General features: G+C 48.0%; 1 protein-coding gene across 1 annotated transcript in view; it reads left to right on the plus strand.

The window, feature by feature from the left end:
* PLPP4 (phospholipid phosphatase 4) overlaps positions 1 to 19,977 on the plus strand; it is a 120,944-nt gene that overhangs the window by 21,796 nt on the left and 79,171 nt on the right. The window contains exon 2 of the mRNA XM_039250444.1: positions 18,106 to 18,214. Coding sequence (XP_039106375.1) covers positions 18,106 to 18,214 — 109 coding nt within the window. The remainder of the gene's footprint in view (positions 1 to 18,105; positions 18,215 to 19,977) is intronic.

Genomic DNA, 19,977 nt, shown 5'->3' on the forward strand with positions numbered 1-19,977 from the left:
GTGATGTCTGGCGTGCAGGGAGCACTTCATAAATATAAACCGTCATCAACATAATGGTTGGTGTTCATCTAGAACTCTCCCTGTCCGTCTTTTGGCCCCATCTTGCCTGTGACAGCCATGTGTTTATAAGGTAAACCTGTCTTCATTTACCATAATCCTTGTTTCTTTCTTGAACAAGGGGAACCTTTATTTGGATGTCAGCAGGCAGTGTGGGAAAACAGTGCTGCTTTAGGAATAGCCAACATAAAAAGCATCAAGAGCCTTGGATGAAGCTTGATTAATTATCTGTGTACTTAATGCCTAAAATGTGAATCATGGTTTTCATTTTCCTCTCAAGAACATGAGCTGCCTGCTTTGAATTAATCCAGGAGAGCAGTGTTTTAAACAATTTCCCTCCTGCTTTGTCAGCACTTAGAATTACTGCCTGAGGGTTTTCTTTTTCCCTTCTCAGACAGTCTAAAGGTAGGGTGAATACTTTTTGGATTAAATTTAATTATTTCAAGTTTGAAAAAGAAAAAAAAAAAGAGAACTTTGTGAAGGTTGCGCTCCAGAAAGAAGCGTTCCCATTGTCATTTTTTGTTTGTTTGTTTGTTTCTGCGGTGTTTTGAAAGCCACTCTGGGTTTTTCTGCTGGCTGTGTTGGAAATCATGAAGCCCTGCTCATGGGAAATCAGAAAGCAGGTCTCACTCTGGAGTGAGGCGCATTCAATTTCACACCGAACAGAGTCAAGTCCTAAGTACAAATCAATGTCAGATATAAACGAGTCCAGGTATAGTTTCTCTGTGTGGATGTAGGTTATAGAAACATTTGCCTTGCTCCACTACAAGCATCTTGAGAGGAGGTCTTTCCCTTTTGGGTTCACCATTCTCCCTCCCACTGCTGATGTGTCTGGCACATAGTAGGTGCTCAGGAAATAGTAAACAAAAGAGGTGGCTGTAGTGAGGTGACTTCAGGTGACACTCTGCCTACAGACAGGAAGACGAGGTCTAGGCTTGCCCTTTAGATGTACAGAGAAGCCCAGAGAAGTCGGGGAAGCCATGGGTCACTCAAGTTGGACAACTTTTCCTCCCTTAGAAGAAATGCAATGAGGAAAAGTCCAAGCACTATAATGAGATACCCTGTGAGTTCGTGACTCTGTCAGCTCCCCAGGAAGGGTGACCCCTCTTCTCCCATTGGGCTCTGTCATTTACAGGCTGTGCAGGGGAGAGCTGAGCAGGGAGATGGCAAAGGTGACAGTGTGATTAATGTGGCCATATATGTGTTTGATTAAATGTCCAGACACACGTCATGGCTTGCCAGGTCTCCATCCCCGTCAGGGCCCATGCCCACTGCTGACTGTCCACAACCTTCTTGTGAGGGGTCCTCAGAGGGGTCAGGCCTGCTTCCCAAGCCATAGACCCTCTGGGCATTACCTCTGAGCTGAAGCTTACCTCTTTGAGACCCACAGCTTTTTAAGAAAGTTATCTTTGTTAGAATTTTTTCTTTTATTTTAAAAAAGCAAAGTTTTAAAATTAGAAAACAATTATAGGTTCAGTGCAGGGAACTTATACAATACAGAGAGAGAAATGGGAAGAAAGTGAAATTATGTATGATCCTGCTAGCCAGAGAAAACCACAGTTAAGATTTTGGTCTATAATCTTTTAGTTTTTTTGTTTTCCTCCAATACTTTTCTGCACAAAAGGTATGCCTTGTCTGAAAGACAGTTTTGTAGCATGCCTTTTCCACTTGGCATCATACCCTCAGTATTCTCCCTATGCCAATAAATACTCATCCCCAACTTGCTTTTATAAAAGTTGTGAAGGTTGGCAGAATATACCATCCCAAAATATGCCATTTTGGCATAAGAATTATTTTGAGCTGAAGGCAGTCAAGAGGAGGCAGATGAGGAAGGCTCCCTGCCTTCCCCAAAAGTGGAGCATAAATTTTTAAGAGTGTCCCTCCCTTCTGTACCAGGAAGGACAGAAATTGGTCACTGGAGACAACTTTGGACCCTATCAGCCTGGAGATGGCACCAGAGTAATTTGCGTAACAAACTTCACTGACTAGCTTTTATGTGCCATTAGTTTCCTCTCATATATTGACCTTCCCACAGTTAGCTACCCTTGGAGGTGCTAAAACTCTTCCTTTGTTCTGTCATTGCTCCACATATTGATTATCTTTTCCTCAGGATGCTCTACAAGCTGGAGTTCTAAGCCACTGCTTTGAGTTACTCATTTTTCCTTGGGTAGCTCCCATGCAACCATGTGGTACACATGTTAATGCACTCTTATTTCTCTTAATCTATCTTTAAACACAATTTTTTTTTACATTTATTTACTTTTGAGAGACAGAGTGAGACAGAGCACAAGTGAAGGAGGGGCAGGGAGAGAAGGAGACACAGAATCTGAAGCAGGCTCCAGGCTCTGAGCAAGCATTCAGCACAGAGCCTGATGCGGGGCTTGAACCCATGAACCGTGAGATCATGACCTGAGCCAAAGACACTTAACCAACTGTGCCACCCAGGTCCCCCAATCTGTCTTTTATTATAGGGGTCCAGTCAGGAACTCAGAAGATGGTAAATTACTTTTTCCTCCTCTGTAGCTACCATATATTAAATGAAGGTAAATAATTACATACAGTCAGCTTGCTGGTGTTGGACATTAGCAGGGCATCTATGGGTTTTAGCTGATGTAAACAACACTGTGTTGAACATTCTGGCTCATGTGTTGCTGTGAACATATCTGATTGTATTCTTAGACTTAATTCCTGGATGAGGAGTTTCTGGAACAAAGTATTTTCCCCCCTCTACTTCATCCTAATAGCAGAATGATTTTACCAGTTTACATTCCTCTTTCTGGTGCCTGATTTGGCTGCTTCTTCTCATCCTTCCTGCTCAAATGTCCCTTGCTAGAGAAACCTTTACTGAGCATTTGGTTCAATGTCTCATGCCCCACCATACCGCATTAGCTTATCCTCCATTTTTGAATAGTTTTTGAATAGTATTTATTTTAATCTGAACTGTTGCTGTCCATTATTTATTGGCATCTTTATTTTGTCCCCACTCAGCAGGTTGTAAGCTCTATAAGTGCAGGAACCTTGCCTGTCAGGGTCACTGGTCATGGGCAGGGCCTTTCCAGCATTCCATTTCAAGCCTGCCTGTGCATCTGTGTGTAGGACAAGTTTACTGAGTGAATAAACGTTTACCCGCACTACAGGCCTCAGTCCCACGAACTGCGAGATCACTACCTGAGCTGAAATTAAAAGTCGGTTGCTTTGACTTCAGCTCGGGTAATGATCTCAAGCTCCATGAGTTCAAGGTCTGCGTCAGGCTCTGTGCTGACCGCTCAGAGCTTGGAGCCTCCTTCAGATTCTATGCCTCCCTCCCTCTCTGCCCCTCCCCTGCACACACACACACTCTCTCACTCTCTCAAAAATAAATAAACATTTAAAAAAATTGAAAAAAAAGTCGGACATTTAACTGACTGAACCACCCAGGTACCCCTGAAAAAGGTTGTTACCTTTATTATAAAACAAAGAATGCCAAACATAATTTACTGCTGGCAATCAGTGGCTCTCAGTTGGTTCTCTGATTCCTTTTGGTGTACTGAGGGGTAAGGAAGGCATCTTTTCCATCCACTAACTGGGGGTTTTAAGGATTGTGGTTTGTTTCTCATACTTTAAATGCTTTTTTCTGCATGTAAGAGGCTATAGACAGTGTGTTTATTTAAAGCAAGGTGCATTTCTACTACAGTTTGTAGCTGCTCATCTGCAACGGGCCTCGAAAGGAGATAGTCGCCTTATTAGAACAGTGTGTAAAATAAGAGTGAATAGGTTTTACCTGAGGGTCTGAGTAGCTCTCCTGGGTTTTAGTGCTTGAGTGTCTACATGCCTAGAGGTTTTCTAAACTGCCGACTGGTTCTTACAGAGTGATGACGTTGATAGTTGAGTTCTGGATGAGCAAGGTGTTACAATTCTTATGACTGAGTTACCCTCTGAGCACAACAGACCATGTCATCTGGCTGCCGTAGCACTTAGAGGCTGAACAGGCAGCTCGTCCAGGAAATACTGGCAATGGCTGCACATCAGAGGCACAGCTGGGGGATGCTGTCAAGGGCCAATGCCTTGGGACTCTGAACCTGACCTCCTCCGTCCAAGGTTTTGTCAGTGACTTGGATAAAGACGTAGACCGTAGGCTTATCAAATTTGTGCATGACACAAGATCGGGATGGGAGTCTAATATGTAGGCTAATAGAATCAAGATTCATAAAAATCTTGGCAGGAATGATGGGTCTGAGACTAACAAGGTAAACGCTAACAGGATTACATGTGAAGTCTTGCAGCTCACTTCAGCTGGAGCCAGCGGAGCCAGCAGCGCCAGCAGCAGCTGCCCGCGCCGGGCAAGACCTGGCTCGAAGGCACCTGGTGTACAAAAGACCGAGTAAGGCCTATGGGCTTTCTAGAGCCTATTTTTTAAAATTAATTATGCCTTATATGCTTTTTAAAATTGATTATGCTTTATATGCTATCGATGGCAGTAGGATCTCCAGATCGAGAGGATGGTAAATTGCTTTGGAGCCATTCTTTCCTGGAGCACTTTTTCCAGCCTCCCTCTCCCATGCCTTCTCCCATCCTGGCCTGGTTTCCAGGCCCCGACTCACCTCTTACTTTTGCCGGGGAGCTTTGCCTGAGCCTGCAAGATGGACAGCGCCCCTTCTCCCCCATCACAGCGCTCACCGAACTGTGTGGCTGTCGTCTGACTGCCCATCTTCTGCTTTTGGACCCAAAGACCCACAGGGCCAGTGTCTGCCTGATTAGGGGCTCCGCCCTTTTTTTTTTACAAAAAAGATCAGCTGACCCTTTGATGTGAACTTAGACCCCTCTGTGTTCACCTTCCCTTTGTTGAGTCAGGACCGCTTGGTGAGTATGAGCACAGGCTCGGAAGCCTTGCAGACATGTCTCTGAGATCTGGCTCCAGTGATAGTGTGCGGCCTCTGAGAGCCTGTTTGACCATCTGTAAAGAAGAGGTAGTGCTGGTAATACTCCATAGGTTGAAGAGATACATGGTGCATGTAGAGTGTCCAAAACAACATCAGGAATGCCGGATGGTATAATATTGTTCTAAGTTACTATTGACATAGGGATTCAATGTCAGCAATTCAAGTGTCAGAGCCCCTAGCAACCATCCATGGATGTGTTTTTCACTGTTGCATTTCAGCTTGCTTTGGAATGTACTTAGTGGTGGGCAGCCGCATCCACACATTGACCTGACGGGGAGCGAGTCCTCTCTTGGAGGGTGTGATAACTGCGAATTTCCAAGTTAGGGTTTGAGGAACACTAGCTTTGGAACAGAGGCTCATTGGGCATCAACGCCTCATTTATACCGCCCGCCTTGAGGTCAGCCTGCCTAGGGCCATCTCCTGGGGGCGCCCAGGGTCCTGGGGAAGAGCTGAGCCCCTCGCTCACTGCGGGATTCAGGGGATCCGCTGCCTTCGCCTGCATGTTTCTATTACATAAAAATTTTCCATGCAAGTAATTGCAGAGTGGGGTAACAAGGAGGATAATAGGGGGAGATAATTGTGGATAAATCAGCTTGATTACACTTTTTTTCCAAACTCGATTATCCCAATTAACGGTGCTGTGCAAAATCTCGAAAGCCAATTAAGACCTTCTAGAAATGACTGCAGGATCTGGGGACGCCTCTCTGAGAAGTCCAGCTGGCTGCCCGACAGGTTGAGGATGGCGAGTGTAACCCTTCTGCTTCTGCTTTGTTATATTTTAGGGACACCCAGGGGGGTTTACTGCCATGTTTTTAAACAAAGCAATTGTGTCTACAGGTGAGAAGATACCGTCTCTTCTGCCGATTGTGGACATAGTGATTTAGATGCACCTTTACTATTCCACAAGGGGATCGTTCTGACTGGTAATGTTGCCAGTTGCACTGGGTACGGATTCGTTTGGAGACACAAAACCACTTATAAAGTAACAAGTTAAAGGACTCTGGGAAATCATTTAAGGTGGAGAAGCAACAATTGATTTCCTCAGCAGCATCCTGTTAGCCTCCTTTTCCCAGTATTACTTGATCTTTACACTCAGTTTTTTTTTTTTCTAGCTCTATTGGGATATAATGGACATATAACATTGTGTAAGTTGAAGGTGTATAATATGTTGATCTGATGCACTTATATATTGAGAAATGACTGTCACTGTGGTATTAGCTAACACTTGCATCATGTCACAGAATTAATACATCTTGTTTGTTGTAAGAACATTTAAGATCTATCTTGGTAAATTTCAAGTGTATAATGCAGTGCTATTAACTATAATCACTATGCTCTACATTAGGTCTTTGGAGCTTATTCATCTTATAGCTGGAAGTTGCTACCCTTTGACCACCATCTCCCCATTTCTGCTACCTTCCACCTGCAGCCCGTGCTGGCCGCCATTCTAGTCTCTGTTTCTATGAGTTTGTCGTGCTTAGATTCCACATAGAAGTGATATCATATGGTATTTGTCTTTTTCTGTCTGACTTATTTCTTTTAGCAGGTCTCAGGGTCTCAAGGTCCTCAAAGTCTATCCATGTTGTCACATATGGCAAACGTCCTTCTTTCTTATGGCTGAATAATATTCCATCGTATATATACAGCACGTCTTCGTTGTCCATTCATCCACTGACGGGCACTTAGGGTTGTTCCTGTATCCAGCCTATTGTGAAATGAACATGGCTATGTAGATATTAGGCATGGAGATGTCAACTTGGAAAGACCAGAAGTTGGGCTGGTGTGGCCATGGGAACACATGTGGTCCCCACTGCTTCAGCCCAAGTCCTAGGATGGGCTCCTTGGGCCAACATTGTTTATGAAGGGCCTGGAGGGAGGGAGAGGAGCTTGTGAAAGAGAAAATGAGCAGGGAAAGGGACTGGAGAACAGCAAGATGGTGCCCCAGGAGCCCAGGATCAAAACTACCCCTTTTCGAGTAGGGTCACAACACCTTCTCACAGGCAGGATGTCAATGCTTGTTGGACACATGACTGCATGAATGAATGAATGAATGAATGAGGAGTAAAACTGAGCATTTATTGGGCCTGCTTACTCTGCGCCAGTTATCTCATTGACAAGAATCCTTTTACAGATGAATAACTGAGGCACACAGAAGTAAAGTGATTTGGCCAAAGTCAGACCCGAGCACATGTATTTCAGAATCCGTGCTTTTCATGTAACTGCCTTGCTATGCTGCAGATGAATGAATGAACCAGTAAATGAATTTGCATTATATTGACCAAGAAGTAACACCACTGAAGGAGTGATGTTCCTCTGATTACCAGGTAATCAGTGGTGGCTGGCTAGCTCTGGTGCAGTGTGTTGCTAACTAGCACCAGCCTGCCTCTCTGTACTACCTGGGCCGACTCGGGGCTCTGCCACTGCTCCTGTGCCGAGTGGGGGTGCAGCCCACTCATGGCTTTGCTCCCACTTCAGTGTACTCTTGCCCACCCTTCCAGAAATGGGGGCTATGGAAACAGCCCAGGGTTATGGTTAGAAGACCTGGGTTTGCTTGTCCTGGTGAATGAACTTGGGCAGGTCAAAAAAAAAAAAAAAAACAACCCCAACTCTGAGCCTCAATTTCCCTCTCTGGGCATTGGGGATGGCAGTGCCTACCTTTTCATTGTGAGGAGTGATTAAGGGAAGTTGTAATGTGTGCCTAGCAGGCTCCTGGCATGTAGGAAGCACCCAGAAAGCGATCAGCTGACCCATCTTCCCTCACTCTGCTTCCTCTCTCCCCGCTTCTCTTCCTCTCCCCTTCTCTTCCTCTGGATGTCTCTGAAGATGGCCTCTCATTTACTGTGTTACTAAGGAGCCATGCAGGTGACGGGGTGCATCACACCCAGTTCTCAGCTGTGCCTCGGGGCTGGGGTCTCTGGTCACTTGGGACAGAGTTGAGAGCAAGGTATGCAAATCGGTCTTCTAGCAGGGGGGAGGTGCTGCTGGAGGGGAGGACACCAGTGCCATGGGCCGACGCGTCCTCACAGACCACGCGGCAGATGAGCACCCCGCAAAGCCCCCTGCTCCCTGAGAAGGGAGAGGTGCCCTCATCCACTGGGGGCACTGGCCTCATAGACTGGGGAATCCTGGAGACCAGGGGGGCCCTGGAGACTGTTAAGTGTCCCCCACTCCCGGGCCAGCCAGCAGCCAGCCGGCAGCAGCCACAGAGAAGGGCAGGGATGTCCCGTTGTACCGTCAAGTCAGGGGATCCACAAACACTGCGGGTGTGGCTGGATCCTGGGCAGGACCTGGCATTGCCAAGTGGACGGCTCCTTCTTGGCTCCTTCATCAGTGTGCTGCCCTGGCAGGAGGTGGGCAGCCTCTGAGGTTGCCAGCCCAAATTCTTCCACGGAAGCCAGAGATGCAGACTTTGCAGTAAGACCTCCTGGTTTTTAAACATTGGCCATGAATTATACATTTTTTAAAAAAGCACCGAGCAGCCCAAACCGAACGTAGAAGCAAGCTGCTTTCAGTCCAAGGGCGGCCAGCCGCCAGCCGCTGAAAATTCAGTGTGGCGGAAGATTGGATCTTTATTCAAACAGACACCGTGCATTTGTTTAGTCTTGATGCAGTAGGTATTTACTGAGCACTTACTTCATGCCAGGTGCTGTTCTAAGCCCTGGGGCTCTGATCAAAAGCAGACAAAGGTCCCTGGTACCCATTGGGAGCTGCTGTTGGCCTGTGGCCCTTACATTCAGCCTCGAGATCGTCACTGTATCTTTGCAGCAGTGATGGTATGGTCTGGCTATTCTTGACCCTCTTCCTAGGAGGATTTCAAGTGAGCAGATGGATCCCAGACCCAGGTCATTGCTTGGTCCTTAACTCGGGAGCTGGGTATCCCTGGGGCCATAGAAACCAGCACAGGAAATCTGCAGTTAGGCAGGGCCTAACCCAGGTCCACAGGACCGCGTCTCAACATGACTTTGCCTTAGGGAGTTGAGGGTTTGTAGTGCAGGCGGCTGTGAAAAATACTTAGTGATGCTTACAGGCAACAAAAAACACTTTGGGGGCAAAAATGAGGGTACTTTATCTGCTTGAAAACCACAGGCCTGGCCATTCCTCAAGGGTAGAGGGGAAACTTGTGCCTTCTCCAGACGTCAGCTGCGGGACAGGTGATCATGCTGAGGGGAGCTGTAGCCCAGCGCCCTGTCTCACACCCACATGTCTCAGCCCTGCCTCTCGTCTGATCGTGGCTGTCCCCAGCCCTTGGCCTTCCGGTTTGTGGCAGTCCCATCTCGTGAATCTGCCTCCTCTCCCCTGCCTGCCCAACTGAAGATCATTCTAGGACATGGAAAAATATGCCACCGAGTAAATGATCGGGAGCTTCATTCAGGTCAGGGCTTTGCTGATATCTGCCGAGGACTCGGGGAAGAACGGCCTGTCACTACCCTGTTCCACCGCTAACTGACACCGGGGGGATTCAGATGAGGTTGTGAAGGAGCAAGAGCTCGAAGACGCTTTGAGGGCCCCTGTTCGGGACAAGTGCTCTCTGGCTGATGTGTTTTAAGTAAAATTACAGCTCAGAAGCCCCTTCAGATTATGTTCTGTCTTTACTGTGTTTTGTCCTAAATGTTGAGTGGCATCCTGTGCTGCCCCAGGGCTCTGCTCAGTGGTGGATCCTGGGACTTTTATGTGGCCTGGTCCAGGCATGGGTATGTAGAATGTTCCAGAGTGTTTTCAGCTCTGGCTAAATTCCTAAAGACTTATTTAATCCAGGAATGAATGGTTCAATGGGCATTCTAGAGCCGAAGATTAATTGGAGCCTGAGGTCCTTTAGCAAAGAAATACATACTTGCCTCCCTCTTCCATCTTTTCTTAACCAGTGAGAACTTAAAAAACAACAGTGAAACAAAAAACGGAACCAGCTCCCCAAGAGCACAATACCACTTGTAAACCTCAATCAAATTAATACCTAATTTCCTTGAATCGGGATCTAGATAAGGTCCACACATCGTTTTGCGGTATGCACGTTTTTAGATTTTTTTTTAATTTGGAATTTTTCAGTGATTAATAGTATTAATGGCAATTGTCAAGTGCTTCTGATGGACCCCAACTGTGATCCTGGATCCTTACTACATTTCAGCAGGGTGTTCTTCCCATTTTACAGATGGGAAGGGGGCTTTGCCAGCTTGCCCCAGGTCACGAAGTCCTAGCTGGACCTGATGCATTTGCTTTTGCAGCCCGCGTTGATGGAGACCAGGATTTTCTGTTTGAATTTGGACAGTGAACATGTTTTCAGTCTTCTGTTGACTTCCAAAGGGAGGGCACCCTCTGTAGAGATGTTCAGAAATCAGTGGATTAAATGTTTGGAGTTTCGGGCTAACGCACATAAATTTGAATGTGGTGCTTCTGTGAAATACACTCCCTTGTATGCCCCCGCCCCACTGCAGGCCTGTTTGGGGGTGTCCTGCTTTTGCCCTGTCGTGGTTTGAATATGTTTTTGGGGACAGAAGATGCGTCTTGGGGAGGGGACATCTACTGAGCATTGTAGAACCTGCTCTGTTGTGAGCCCATCATGCTTTTCCTGCCCATCCGTCCCTCTCTACGACCCTGAGGGGAGGTCGTCTGGTTATCTCCACTTATGGACGAGGCAGCTGGGGCTCAGAGAGGAGCTATAACTTGCCCAGGGTCACACAGGTTGTTAGTGGCAAGGATGGAACACCATGGCCTTTCAAATCCGCAGCTCTGGCTGCTAACACTTCACTTTCATGGCCAACATGGTACCTTCTGACGCCTTTCTCCCACTTTGGGGGCTCCTGCTCCTGGACCCCTGTATACCCGCATCTCTTCCCAGAAATTTTCAACTTTGCAGAAAAGTGGAAACAGGAAAATGATTCCCCCATACGCTCCATCTAGATTTAGCAATGAACATTTTATCTTACCTGCTTTCTCTCTGTATTTACATATCTTATATATCATCTTCTGAACTATTTGAGAGTAAATTGCTGGCAGATAATTATCCTAAGCTCCCTAAATGCTTCTTTTACAAACAAGGCATTCGGCTCCATATCCACGTCCTTACCACACGGAAGGAAGTTAGTAGCACCTTATTGTCACCTGGTATCTCGTCCCTGTACTGCCATTGTTCTCAAAGTTTCTTTTCAATGGCTTTTTAATTTTTTTGACCCAAGATCCAGTCAAATGCATGTTACATTTGGTTGTCTTGTCTCTTCAGAGTCTTGTAATCTGGAACATTCCCTCTAGCTTTATTCCTAGACTTGTCTAATTCTTTGCTGGAAGGCATTTGGCTTGTTCCTCTACCCTTGTGTTTCCTAGAAGCCAGAAGTTGGATCCGAAGGCTTAAGTTCAGAGTAAGCATGTTTGGGAGGCCAGACACCCATGGATCCATCCATAGATGGAGGTGTTGTGTACTTCATGGGGCATGTGTCAGAGGTACATGTGTGTCTCTGGTCCCAACATTGGTCACCACGGGTATAGGGGAGGCAGATTGGGCTGTTTTTCTTTTAAAAAAATTTTTAAAAATGTTTTATTTATTTTTGAGAGACAGAGAGAGACTGAGCATGAGTGAGGGAGGGATAGAGGGAGATGGAGACACAGAATCCAAAGCAGGCTCCTGGCTCTGAGCTGTCAGCCCAGAGCCCGATGTGGGACTCGAACTCATGAACCATGAGATTATGATGTGAGCCAACATCAGATGCTTCACCGACTTAGCCACCCAGGCACCTCCAGGGCCATTTTTCTAAATGCCGATGAAGAGCCAATGTGAGCAGGTTGTCTTTGGGTCGGTGGCTTTGTTTTATCCACACTGGCTTCTCCTGGTCCTTTCTCTTCCTTCCTGGAGCTGGATAGATGGATGACATCTCTAGGCCTGGCCCGCACACTTCCACCCTGTCCCACCCCGTTGTGTACAGAGGGCATCGCCAGCGAGTACACACCTTGATCACCCTACTTTCACACCCTTGGTGAGGAGGGATTCCTTCCCTAGGGATTATGGGGATGGCCATATGTGACACTGAGGTTGGGACAGAGAGATGGAGGGCAGTTTATGAGTCACATATGTGCACAGCAGGGCCTGTGGGAGGCAGGCTGTGTAGTTCCAAGAGGGAGGGGCGGCCCTGATTCCTGCAGGAGGATGTGATTGGCCCGTTTGTGGGATGGGCGGGGCCTGAAACCCCATACTCACGGATAAGCAAGAATTTCACCAGGTTCCTTGATGACGAGGATTGTTTGGGCGGGGAACCTCACCTGACGGTGCAGATAAGGGAAGGGAGCTTGTGATCCAGCTGTTCGAAGCCCGTGTCGTTTCAGACGTGAGGGCAGGACCCAGCGTTGGGCTATGATCTGAGGCTTTCCGCCACGTGCGACAACACACATACAGAACTGTTGCCACATGCAGGTGCCCTTCTAAGAACTTCACATCATTGCCGTGTTTAGTATTCACACCAGCCCTGTAATGTCGGGGTCACTGTCGGCATTACTTCGCACCTAAGGAAACCAGGGCCCAGGAAGGGAAGTGCCTTGCCCAAGGTCACGCGGTCAGGAAGGGTGAGTGCAAATGTAATCCAGGCTGTCCCTCCGGAGTCGGTGCCTACAGAATTGGAAGGTCATGAGGGCTGGAGCCGGGAGACGAGGAGTGGAGCCCGGCTCTTCCTGCGCCTCGGCCCCGGGGGGCGGCCACCCTCGCTAACCCTGCTTCTCGTCCTTTGTGAGGGTTGCTGCGGAGAAGAGGGGCCATCCCTAGGGTGGGGTGGGGACTGGGGGCCATTCCATCTGGTCCCGGGCTGGTCCCCTGGACACGGTCCTCCGCAGTGCAGGTGAGCAGGAGACGGCTTTGCTGCACAGCATCTGCTTCTCTGGGGGGCGGGGAGGAGGGGATGCTGGCGGCAGTTTCCCGGGGTCTTCATTTCTCTTGCCACCGCCTTGTCTGTGCGTTGTTTCTTCCCTTCCCTCCTTCACAACAAACGTCCAACTGCTCTCTGCCAGAATGTGATCTCCATCTTCACACTGGGAATGGAGATCAACATGTTGCATTTCCCAAGATCAAGGCTAGATTTCTAATTGTGGAAAATTGTGTCTCTTATTAAAATAATCGCAGATGCCATTACACTGGTGGGCAGTGTGTGTGTGTGTGTGTGTGTACGTGTGTGTGCGTGCTTGTGTGTTTGCATGTTCTTTCCTTAAAGTTCCAGAGTATGTGCTAAGGAGGATGTGCAACAGTGGACATTCGAGGGCACATAGAGCTGTGACAGCTGAGGCAAGAGACCCTTTGTCTTGTAGCCTCAGTGTTTTTGTCTATAAAATGGGAATAACAGCAATTTGTGTCTCGTAGGTTCTTATGAAAAGTAAATGAAATAATGTTGGAAAGCACCAGGTCAAGGGCATGGCACAAGATGGCTCCAAATGTGATAACTAGTTATTATTATGAAAATTGTTACTCTTGTCTTTGGGATGACCAACCACCGAACTCAGGAGAAGGCCGTCTGTCTGTCCAGAGACAGGTCATGGGCTCGCTGGCTCAGAGATAATACATTCAGTCCATAGTCTCATCCCACCCCTTGCCCCAGAACTAACGGTAAATCTGAACCACCTCCTCCCTGCCGGACATGGAAGGGCCGGCCTGTCTGCAGACCACATCCAGTGCCCATTTGTGTTTTCCCTCTTGCATGGGAGACACCCATCCACGGGGCAAGTCAACTGAAGTTCAGTTAAGGAACAGGCTTAAGTGTTTGCTCTCGCCTGGAAAATTTCTTTATCACGAGTCTTGTTTTTCCCTCTGTCATATCGCAAGATTCATTTTTTTTTCTTTTTTCTCTTTTTTTTTTTAATACTTTTATTTATTTCTAGGAGAGAGAGAGAGACAGCGTGAGCAGGGGAGGGTCAGAGAGAGAGGGAGACACAGACTCTGAAACAGGCTCCAGGCTCTGAGCTGGCAGTCAGCACAGAGCCCGACGCGGGGCTCGAACCCACGAACCGCGAGATCATGACCCAAGCGAAAGTCGGACGCTTAACCGACTAAGCCACCCAGGCGCCCCTGTATCGCAAGATTCAAAGGGGACTTCTTGGGCCATCGTTCACTCACAGAAGGTCAGATGATGAGTGGCAGTTGTTGACGTCACCTGACTGATTCTCTTTCCTCGGGATGCAACCTCACTGCCCCCAGGTTGGGCAGAAGGGGGTGGGGAGTCCTTCTCAGACCCACACGGTGTCCCCAGCAGTGTTGATGTTCATCTTGGAGGGACAGCAGCCATCTTTGATGGAGGCCTTCAGTGCCCCAGACACTGCCAAACCGTGACTTTTCTTACTGCTCATGAGAGCAGCATTACTACCAGCCGGGAAGGTATAGCCATCCTGGGGCGGGGGGCGGGGGGGGGGGGAGATATGAAGTCTCAGAGAGGTTAAGTGACTTTTCTCAAGCCACCCAGCTGGCAAAAGCCAAAGTAGGCATTTGAACCAAGCTTCATGGTCTGGTTAGGTTCATATTTCAGTACAATCTTGTGTTATTTTTGGTTGTGGGAGAAGCAGGTAGAAATCTGTGTCTACTATGTGACTAGATTATTAACCTGTTTTGAAAAAGGTACACCATCAAGGTATGTGATATGATTAAAGGTCGTTGACAAATCTGTGGAGCCTTTTAGAAGACGATGCGGGAGATTCTGGGGCTTTTGAGAACTCGGCTTTGAGTTAGAAGAGGCCCAAGGAACAGAGGCCTCACTGTTCTTTGCTCGTGTGATGTCAAGATGGGCCATTCTTCTGGGCTCCTAACTCTGAATGTTGTTGCGTTCAGCATGTGGACAGTGATAGATCCATACTCTGTAACATTCCCAGGGGCTTAGGATCCTCACAAGCAGCTCTAGATTAGAGGCCATCTCATGAGTCCAACTGCTGGAACATTCTAACCCAACATCTGAAAGCAGAGGGGACTGGCGATCCATGTAGACAGCCCTGGTACCTGTAACTGAAGACCTTGACATCTCATTCTCCAGTCAGTTGGCACTTACAGCCCCTTGACTGTAATCTCCGCAAGAGTGGGGACCACACGTGTTTAATTCACCGGGGTTCATAGGGTGGTACCTGGCACATCGCAGGCACTCAGTATGTGTTTGTTGAATGAATAAACAGGAGGCAAAGGTGATGATGGCCACTGTCTGTCCCCTACTGCGCTGCTTCCTACGTAAGCAGATACTGTAGGCTGCTTAAAAGTCAGACTTAGCTATGAAAACAGGACTGGCCATGAAGAGACAAGAAATAGAAACAGAGAGAGTATGGATAGGAACCCAGCCTAAGGAGGATTTATGCATAAATTAAAAAGAGAATTGCTCAGCATAAAGTTAGAATAATGTCTTTGAATTTTCACTGTGTATGTTTTCCAAGTGCTTCAAGCTGCACCATCAGAAAACTCAGGGAGAAAACAATAACACTCTTCCTCGTTTGCCGGGAAGAAATGAGTATACAGTTGGATTAAGATAGGTGTCCGTTTCAAGCAGCAAAGAAATTGAAGAAGCAAATCTTGGCTGTAGATCCAAGAGCAGGTTACCTGGCTCTGGGCAGGTTCAGTTTTCAGAAAAGCAAAGCTTGGTTGCCTTTACTAGTAACTCCATCCTTTCTGAATCAAAATGTTTTGATCGACTTCCATGACAGCAGCGATGCTAGAGGTGATTTTAGGGGCTCTGCAGTGTGTGCTTGGGTTATACCGGGTGAGAGCCCCCAACTCCACGGTCATGGAGAGGCCCGCTCACCCCCCTCACTTCCCCTTCTGTCTTTCCCGCCTTGCAGGGGATGCTCCCTGGGCCTTCACAAAGGCAGCAGCACCAAAATTTAATAGCAGTCTTTTGTTTTCATTGTATTTATGTTGACATTTGCCAGCTGTAGATGGAGGGAACGCTGACTTTATAATTAAGCAGCGACATGAAGTTTCTTCTAAGCTTTTAGTTTATCAAGTCTCAAGGAAGCTCATGGTATGGGAGGAAGGGGGATAAGGCAAAACTGGCTAACTTGGTTCCTTTTTTTTTTTTTCAATGTTTATTTATTTTGAGAGAGAGAGAGCAAGCAGGGAGGGACAGAGAGAGAGAGAGAGAGAGAGAGAGAGAGAGAGAGAGAGAGAATCCCAAGCAGGCTCCACACAGTTAGTATGGAGCCTGAGTGCAGGGCTCACACCCATGAATCATGAGATCATGACCTGAGGCAAAAACCAAGAGTCAGGTGCTTAACCAGCTGAGCCGCCCAGGTGCCCCTTGGTCGATAATGGCCAAAACTGGGAAGCACTCATGCTTTCCACCCCCAAGAGCCTGTGTGTCCAACGTTAGTGCTCACATGGTCCCCTGGGGCTCTTGCTGAAAATGAAGACTGATTCAGTGGATCTGGGCGAGGCCCTGAGACTCTGCCTTGTTAATAAGCCCTCCCTGTGGTGCCAGTGCCCTGGCCCCTTGCAAATCAACGTTTGATCGACGTGGGTGTGAGCGGCGTGGGTACCACTGGGAAACTTGCTGGAGATGTTAGCTATCCGGCCCCCCAACTGGATCTCGGCCACATTAATGTTTGGGAAGCACTGATCTAGTGCCACTGGGGAGTCCCAGGGCCTAGTGAGCCCTGATGAACAGGTAATTGGAGACTGTGCTTGACATCCTCAGCGGAAGCTGGGTCTCCATTTCCTGGCTTCCAAACCACCTACAGAGAGCTCATGGAAGGGGCTTGCCAGGCCTGAGATGCCCTTTCTTAGAAACACGCTGTGTTGTCTGCAGACCTGCCCATTCCCCCTCATGCCCACCTCTGCCCCTGTTTGCTGAGACCCATGTTGTCCGTGTAGCTGCCTTGCTGTCTGGATTCTCAGGGGCAGACCCTGGTGGCTGGAGTGTGGCTGGAGAAGGGACATCTATCTCTCTAGGCTCTGCTGCTCCCAGAGAATATAATTTGCTTGATAGATGTATTCCGGCTGCAGCTCCTCGGGGCGGGGTGTGGAATTGTGCAAACGGCTGATTAGAGGCTTTAAAAAAATAGCCATGATGGTAAGTAACATGTGGGGGACAAATGAGGTGAGGAGGGACGGTGCCGGCTGCGTGGGGAAGAAATGGGGATCAAGGTTCTAGGGTCTCGAAGGTGGGGCTGTGGGCCCATTACATCGGTGACAGCCCATGGGTGGCTGATTGCTATTTTAAAGCCACATCTGTCGTCATACCGGCTTTTCTCTGATGGGACCTTGTCACATCCCCGCCAAGAGGTGGAGTCCAGACCCCTTTCTGGAATCTGTGCTTGACTTTCAGACTCCTGTGCAACCCTGAGACTAGGTCAGGAAAGACAGTCCGCCTCTGCCTGGCTCTGTTGAGCACCCCCTCCGCCATCCATCCTGAACTGAGTTCACCAGGTGGAGAACTGGGCCTGCAGGCTCTGGAGGTGGCCTGATGGCTGAGAGCTGCCGAAGCACACCCCCGCCCCTCAGGCTCTGCCCTGCCCCGTTGCTCTCCGTCTTTCTCTTGTTCCAGCCGCCGGGATGTGTGGGCTCCCAGGGTGTGGGAGGGTTTGGGAGGCTGACAACGTGAGGAGGTGGAAGCTGCCTGGTTTCTTGGCAGCAGCCCCAGGATGCACCTCACCCCCCTTTCCCTCCCCGCCTGCCTTCCTGTCTGCTTTCCTCCTGCCCAACCTCCTGTCTTCCCGCACATGCTTTTCTTGCTCACTCTGCCCCCTACTGGTGGCGACGTGTCAGCACGCCGTCAGGGGTAAGGGAGGGGAGGGAAGAAGGCGAGGTTTTTTTCTCCTGATGCTGCCAGTGGCTCCTCTACCTCTGCTCCTCATCCAGCCCACTTCCTCCCCAGAGCGCTGCTGACCTGGCCTCGCGCCACTCCGAGCCCCCATCCTGCCCTTCAGCTTTTGGTTCACTTTGGAGCCCTGACTTCCTAGGGTCTTTACAACTATTCTTTTATGCTCAGAATTGGTCCTTGCCGGCAGAAAGTCGTCTAGTGTCTACAGTGTCTCGATAATTCTTTCCATCCATTTTACCCTCAACAGGGCAACCTGTTATCCCCTTCTCGGCCCCCAGGGGCTGGCTTCCGCGTGGAGGGTGTGCAGGAGTGGCCTTCTCGGGAAGTATAGGCAACAGGTGTTATCCAACAAACATCTTTCTTTGTTTTGCTTTCAGATTTACAGAGTTTTTGGACCCATTTCAGAGAGTCATCCAGCCAGAAGAGATCTGGCTCTACAAAAACCCCTTGGTGCAGTCCGACAACATCCCGACCCGCCTCATGTTCGTAAGTACCGCGATTTCATGGCTGATTTCACCAGTCTCCCAAGTATGAACCGAGTGGGTTTCCATTTACGCTTTTCCAACCCCTGCTGAAGACAGCCCGCAGTCTCAAGGAAAGAGGAAGTGAGCAGCCCGTCGCATTAAAACTCAATTCCAGATCATGGCGGGCGCTGGTTGGCCACGTGGGAACTAGTAATTGCCTGGCACCTTGGAAAGAGAAGGGGCTGGCTTAGGTGAACTGTGCCGAGTTGTTTCCAAATAATTCCAGTAAAATAAGACTAGAAACGGATTTTCCTGCTCCATCTCCTTCTGGAATAAACCTGTTTTGCCAGCCTCAGGCCCTATAGATAGTTGTCAACCACTCTTCTGGCTCTAGCAGGCCGGTTGACTACTGATGAGATACATTGTCTGACTCAATCTCTGGGTAGTGTTTTGTGCCTTTCTGCTTCTAGAATAAATGGGTTAGCATCCAAATAGCTGGTGGATATAGTGGGATTGTTTTTACCTCTTCACCCTGCCCCGTGACTATTGAAGCCTTTTGCATTTCACTTCCTATGTGCCAGGTACTTTGCTGAGAATTTAGGAAAGGATTATCTCATTTAATCCCACCCAGCATTCTGGTGAGAAAGACGTCAGTATTGTTCACCTTTGCAGGTGCAGAATTACATTCTAGAGAAAGGAAGGAGCTTGCTCAAATCCACACAGCAAGTGAGTGGTAGAGCCAGGATTGAGATCCAAGCAGCCAGCTCTGAGCCCAGTCTCAGCCCTGAGGCTGCCACGTAGGTTGGGAGCCCAGTGTCCCGGACTCCTTGACGATGCGAATGGCCTCCTGGGGAATTGCCTTCAGTCCTTTCTGCAGCAGAGGGAATAGTTAAGCTCTTTCTTGTTACGGAACAGTAATGCAACTTCTGGTTGAGAAGTCTTCTAGCTTGAGGGCTATTCCTGCTGACCAGCCATTGTGTCTTGTGCCTCTGGAAACTAAAATGGCTGTTCTAAAGATTTCACAGAGCACATGAAACACATTTTTACATTTTGAAAGAAATCCCTCTGATTTTTATGAAAGAAATCTTGTTAATTCGTGATGAGGCACAGAAAGATCTCTGTGTCTGCAAACGTCCCGAAATGCCAGGAACATTACAGGAGCCTTGAAGTATTATTTTATATGCCTTTTAATAATTGCTTTTCCACTGGAAACTAAACTGGATTTTTGTAAATTTTGGGGGAATTGAAGAGTTCAGGCGTTACCTAACGCTTAAGTACTAAAATTAGACTTTTTCCATTTCTGCTCTAACTCAGATCTTCTATGAGTGCTAGAAATAAAGGAACTAGTGTGTGTCTGCTACTTTATGCCATGATTTTGAAAGGGAAAGCTCCTACTTCTCGCTTATCCCCATTCTTCAAAGATTTCACAGCTTTACGTGCTGTAAGACAATTTGGAGATAAATGCTCATATGGGATATTGTGAGAAATTTGTGACTGTGTCCTAGATTTATGAACAACGGATTGTTTTGAAGTCGAGATACAGATGCCACAAATATCCCGGCTGCAGACACAAATGGGAGGGGGTACATTTGCATGTTGGCAGCGGTGGATAGGAGGGAGTAAAGGAGTTATTCAGTGCTGTGAGTCTCAGAGAATAGGAGTGTATTCAACCTCAGATCCCGATTCCTACCCTCGAATCTCCTAAGGAGATAAGTTCAACCTTTTATCTTGTTAATAGTAGTTGATGCATTTCATTCATTTGGTCACAAAATTTGATATGGCTTC

The sequence above is a fragment of the Hyaena hyaena genome, unplaced genomic scaffold, assembly GCF_003009895.1.
Source record: "Hyaena hyaena isolate Hyena2069 unplaced genomic scaffold, ASM300989v1 scaffold_367, whole genome shotgun sequence".
Taxonomy (NCBI): domain Eukaryota; kingdom Metazoa; phylum Chordata; class Mammalia; order Carnivora; family Hyaenidae; genus Hyaena; species Hyaena hyaena.